Source organism: Pinus tabuliformis, chromosome Q (assembly GCF_031772625.1).
Source record: "Pinus tabuliformis cultivar Carrire ecotype Pingquan chromosome Q, CPIR1, whole genome shotgun sequence".
Classification (NCBI taxonomy): Eukaryota; Viridiplantae; Streptophyta; class Pinopsida; order Pinales; family Pinaceae; genus Pinus; species Pinus tabuliformis.
Window position 1 is genome coordinate 369,891,982 of NC_142296.1, and position 5,908 is coordinate 369,897,889.

At 34.6% G+C, this 5,908-nt stretch overlaps 1 protein-coding gene across 1 annotated transcript; it reads right to left on the reverse strand.

The window, feature by feature from the left end:
• Positions 1–4,349: 4,349 nt before the first annotated feature.
• On the reverse strand, positions 4,350–5,561 carry LOC149219712 (uncharacterized). Its single transcript, XM_089386895.1, has one exon. The coding sequence runs from the start codon at positions 5,559–5,561 to the stop codon at positions 4,350–4,352; it is 1,212 nt and encodes a 403-aa protein (XP_089243021.1).
• Positions 5,562–5,908: the final 347 nt, after the last annotated feature.

A 5,908-nucleotide genomic window follows, 5' to 3' on the forward strand; every position in this document is an offset into this window, starting at 1 on the left:
GTTGGAATCATTGCTTGGAAGAATAACTTGATTACTTGCACTTCTAATATTAAAGTCTTCTAGCAAAAAACACAACCTTTTTTTCTTAGGATGTAAATATTTTGTTCTAAGCTTGTTTAAGGACATTTCTTATTTATATTGTATTTCTTATAAAAAATAAAACATAAAGTAACATAGTGCTATATACATCTTCTAAGTTAGCATTAACATAAGAAATCTCCATCCACATATATTATTTAATAAGGTCTTTTTTACGAAACCAAATATGAGCTAAAATGCTTGTTTTTATGTAACTATTTATATTAATAATAATAATTTAGTTAAAATTACAATAATATATTGAAAAATAATTGTAAATTCATTTTTTATTAATAAGGAAAATGAGTAGTTTTCTCTTAATAATTTATTTTAATTAATTATTATTATTATTATTTGATTAGGATGAGCTTGTTAGTTAAAATAAATTATTATTATTATTATTTGATTAGGATGAGCTTGTTAGTTAAAATTATAATAATATATTGAAAAATGATTGTAAATTCATTTTTTATTAATATTTTATAAAGAAAATGAGTAATTTATTTCCTCTTAATAATTTATTTTAATTAATTATTATTATTTGATTAGGTTAAACTTAGATTGAGGCCAGTTAGTTTATTGGATAAAAAAAGACTAATTTGCAAAAATACTTATCAAAATTAGAAATTACACATATTCTCTTATAAACATGTTAAAAGATGTTTTAAACATAAAATTAAATTATAAGTAGAAATAATATTTCATTTTATATAAAAGAAATTAAGATCAAATGTTATTAACTATAATCATATGAAACATTTACTTTCTTGCTCATACTATCTAAATTAAAATTATAATTTCTTCAATTCAAAATAAAGAAACATTCCAAATTTATTTTTTAACCAATTATCCACAAATTAAAACAATAATAAGTTAATTTATATTTATTAATAATAGTTAATAACCACCCTCCTTATTATTAATTAATAAATAAATTTTAATATTTCATTTCCAAAGAGAATATTAAAATTATTACGTAACCCAACGGCATAATAGGTTTATACATTTTTAATTAGATTCCTATTTTCGCGAAATCTTTTATTTTAACATTACCATGAGAAATGAAATGCATAAAACACTGATTTCTTTTATACTCTTTTTTTTTTCAAGACGAAAAAAGCTTGATCGTTTTATATAAGATATATAAAGAGGTAGATTAGTACATTTGCTTGTAATTCTAAATGTGACCCATATCGGTCTAGATCATTTGACGAGCTAAAAAATCAAGGAGCATAATCCCAAAAAATGGCAAGACATTTGCCCGGAAAAACGACAGATCATAGACTGTCATCTAGCTTCAAGATTACATTGTTCATAGAAGTGACATAGGAGAGACAGATGTGGAGCATGGAAACGATACATAGAAAAATTCACAAGATGCATCATCATTTATAATAAAAATCAGAGGGAATGTAAGGCAGAAGAGGAATAAACTAGTGCATACCTGAGGGACTGCTTTACTAAAATTAGAAATCAAGAAGAGAAAATTCCTGAATAGAGAAAATTTTCCCTTCAGAAGATCCCTGCATAAACCAAAAACCTGGAGCCGATTGAAGACCCTCCTTTGACAACAAGTCTGCCTGCTGGTTTTGAGCCCTATTGATATGCTGAATTGAACTTCCTTCCATTCTTCCCCAGAAAAACTTGATCCTATCCATCCATCCTACGAGATGAGGCTTGTAAATATTATTTTTCCTTGAGACATAATCCACCATTACTTTTGAGTCTCCAAAAATTGAGACTGCCTGAATGTTTAGAAAGAAACAAAAATATAGCAGTCCAGCAAGAGCCATCGCCTCAGCTTTGTTGTTGGAGCCCATCCCCCCATTCCAATGGATGAAATATTGATTATTTTCATTTACTATAATGTGAACCCCACAGCCACAGATACCTTTCTGTTCAGCTCCATCGAAATACGCCCTTGGCAAAAATGAGTGCACCTGTGATTGGTCTTTACAGTCCTCCTTTTTTTTCATGAGAGGCTTTTGCGGAAGAGCGTCATAGAGGGAAACAATATTGGAAAAGATTTCCAAGAAAGGAGTTTTTCTGTCATTGAAAATAGAATTGTTTCTCCACTTCCAAATGCACCAAAGAGTGATAATGATTAATGGCCTCCATACAACCTTTTGCTCACTCCACCAAAGAAATGCTTCAATAATTGAAGCGTGTGAATTGTGCTAGATTCCATAACACATCTCCATAGATTGCCATAATTGTTGAGATCTTTGGCAATTTAAAAATAAGTGACAGTTGTTTTCCTCAGCTGACCTGCATATTGGACAGAAACCCAGACCTTGCCATCCCCGCTTTTTCAAGTTTTCCCAAGATAGATTGTTGTTATGGAAAGTTAACCATGAGAAGTAAATCATTTTGGAAGGGCACCCAGATTTCCAAAATATACGAGGGAAAATAGGATTGTGAGGGGCCTCCTTTAGACCAATTAAATTCTGATAAACATCTTTAACATGAACTAGATTCATCACTTTTGAATTTTTCCAGATGAGACAATCAGAATCCGATGAGCGAAATATACCACAATTCCAGAGGCTCTTCCTTATGTGTTCCCATTGATGAGTGATAGCAATCAACATCTCCAAATTTTCTGCTTCTTTCCAAAGTGGGATCACTCCCTGCCAACCAGAAATCAAACTGTCCCAATAGAAAAAGCCTTTTCTATGAAAGAAATTTAATAATGTTTGAGGCACATTGATCTCCTCGGCACCACTCAGGAACTTGTCTTTTCCAATAAGGATCTTATTGCCAGTTTGGTAACGCCAAATTAAATTCCTTAAAAAATAATTTTCCACCTTAAGAAGGCTTAACCATATTGAAGACCCATAAGAGGAGCCGATCCTTCCCTCCCTGTACCAGAGTGATAAATCCTTCCTGCCCAAGTATTTCTTCTCTATTGTGATAATCCATGGTCCCTCTCCATAAATTCCTCTCCACAAAGACTTGCATAAAAGTGCCTTTCCGAAAGTCCGTAAATCCAGCAGACCCCATCCTCCCATGCTCTTCGGCAAAGAGATATCAGATAATTTAGAGAGATGAAATTCCCTTTTTCCCATTTGGCCACCCCATATAAAATTCGTAGTAAGCTTATTCATTTTTTGAATAATGCTTGCAGGAAGAAAATATAAATGAGCCTAGTATACTGCAAGTTGATTTAACACTGATTGTGCCAAGGTCACTCTTCCCGCCAGAGAGAGGCATTTGTATTCCCAAACTGAAATCTTCTTGTAGTATCTATCTAGAATCCATTGCCAATCCATCTTTGAATATCCATTTGCTTTTATCTGGAAACCCAAATATTTAATTCTATATCTAATGGAGTGCGCCTCAATTCCAAAAAGAGTGGATAACCAGTCAATTGCTTCCTGGTTGATATCATTGTGGTAAATTATTGACTTCGAACTGTTTATTTGCATTCCTGTAGCCTTTTGAAAAATTTTAAGGATTTCATAAAAACATAGCTAGGTGAGTCTGCATAACATTCCGAACAAGATAATATCATCCACGAATAAATTATGTGAGATTGAATTATTCTTGCAGATTTTCAGTGGACGACATCTGTTTTCCTTGACAGCCTTGTTGATATGGAGGCTAAGCGAATTCATAGCTAAGATGAATAAAAGAGGCGATAGGGGATAGCCTTGGCGAAGCCCTCTGGCCGCAAGGAAATAAGAAGATGGAATCCCATTAATGATGATCGCATAGTTCACCTTCTCAACACAAGCCATGATCCAGTTAATCATGTTGGCTCTTAATCCAATCTTTGCAAGTAAGCACCTGGTGAAACCCCAGTCAAGGCAATCATATGCCTTGCGGAGATCGATCTTGAATATGACAGCATCACGTTTTTTAAAATGTATGGTAAACAGACCTTCTTGTGTGTTTGCAACCACGTCCAGCATGTTTCTTCCCTTTAAAAAAGCGTGATGATCCTTTGTTATGAATCTTGAAAGAGTTTCTTTGATTCTCTCTGCAATAATTTTCGAGATAATTTTGAATGAGATGTTACAAAGTGATATCGGTCTAAAGTCCTGGAAGGATTTTGCTTCTCCCTTTTTTGGAATGAGTGCAATATGGGTGGAGGAAGTTTTCTGATTGATACTGCCTGACATCCTAGATCCTTCCACCATCCTTAACAGATCAGATTTGATAAGATCAAAAAAGTGAATGAAGAAATCTATCGTCCAACCGCCTGGACCCGAGCATTTATCCCTTTTAAAAGATTTCATTGTTCCTAATAGTTCCCCCTCAGTTACTGGCTAGAAAATTTGATCATTTAATTCCTCATCGAACATCTGTGGGAACAAATCTATGCCCCATAAAATATCCTGAAACCTGCAAACTTCAGATCTTTTGTACTGATTTTCAAAGTATCTCACGGCCTCGCTTGAAATGTCCTGTTGTGAGTATAGGAAACCTCCTTTTCCATCACTTATTTTCCATATAGAATTTTTTTCACGTCTGGAGCTCGCGTATTTATGAAAAAACTTTGTATTCTTGTCCCCTTCCTTGAGCCAAATCGCCCTGCTCTTCAATCTCCAAAAAGTTTCCTCCTGTTCTAAGATTTTATATTTTTTCTTTTGGAGCTCCTTTATCCGGCATCTCATTTTGAAGGATAGAAGATGAGTAGCCATAGATTCTGATGAGCTGTCTAATTCCCTTTGAATTTCCCGGAGAGCATTTCTGTTCATTTGCCTTTTCTTGAATTGCCAATCCTTAACCACCATTCGAATGGATTCCATTTTGTCCCTGAAGGTCATTAAAGGAGGAAAAGTTTCAGGTGACGACATTGCACTCCAGGATTTTATTATAATATCATTAAACTCTGGATCTTCCAAACATGATCTGTTGAATTTGAATGAGTAGCCTTTTCTAAAACCCTTTTCTCTCCAGCCTAACAGAATCGGTCTATGATATGATATGAATACATTCTCAATTGTTGAGAAAGGCATGCCCATGTTTTCAATTAGACTAGCATGTAGAATAAATCTATCGAGTCTCTTAGCTATATAAGCTTTCTCAACTCTTCCATTTTCCCACGTCGGATGCATTTTGGGAGGGAGAATATCAACAAGATTCCTACTTAGAAGCTCATTTTTTATTCTGTCAGCAAGGGGATCCTTTTTCTTACTGATGCCCCAGATTTCATCCAAATTTAACGTGACATTAAGGTCTCCTGCAATTAGCAAAAATTCAATGTCAAAAATTTCTGAAGTGAAAAGTTTCTCCCAGAATGGAAATCTGATCTTGTAGGGCGCATATATATTCAGAGTGCTGATTGGACATTTATGCCCCCTAATTTGCGCCGAGATGAGGATGCCCGCCAGACAACTATATGCTTTTTCTTTGATCCAATAAGGATCCCATAAAACCGCTAAGCCCCCAGAAAGGCCATTAGCTTCCAAAGCGGTTATGTGCCAAGAAGGGAACATCTTCCTGAAATAGGAAATTGCTACAGAAGAGGCATGCATGGTCTCTTGAATTAATATGATTTTGGGGCTTGCGGAATGGAAAAGATTCTTTAAAGCCAAAAAATTTTGGTCTGCCCCCAGACCTCTTATATTCATGGATATGATAAAATTCATTGAGGAATCTTTCTAGCCATGCTTGCTCTAAGAGGCCTTTCTTCAGTCATATCAATGATAGGGACATCTATAAGAGATAGATTATGAACTCCTCTGCCTGCTCCATCAACCCTCCCCCTAAAATGTCTACTGCCCCTGTTGTTTTTTCTTCTCACCGTAATGTTATTAGCAGAATTTGGGCTTATTTGAGGAGAACATTGAATCCCTAGTTTATGAATGGTGAGAGGCCTGAG

What these genes read in the sequence shown, in the direction of transcription:
- LOC149219712 (XM_089386895.1), bottom strand. Translation starts at nt 5,561, where the DNA reads ATGCATGCCTCTTCTGTAGCAATTTCCTATTTCAGGAAGATGTTCCCT.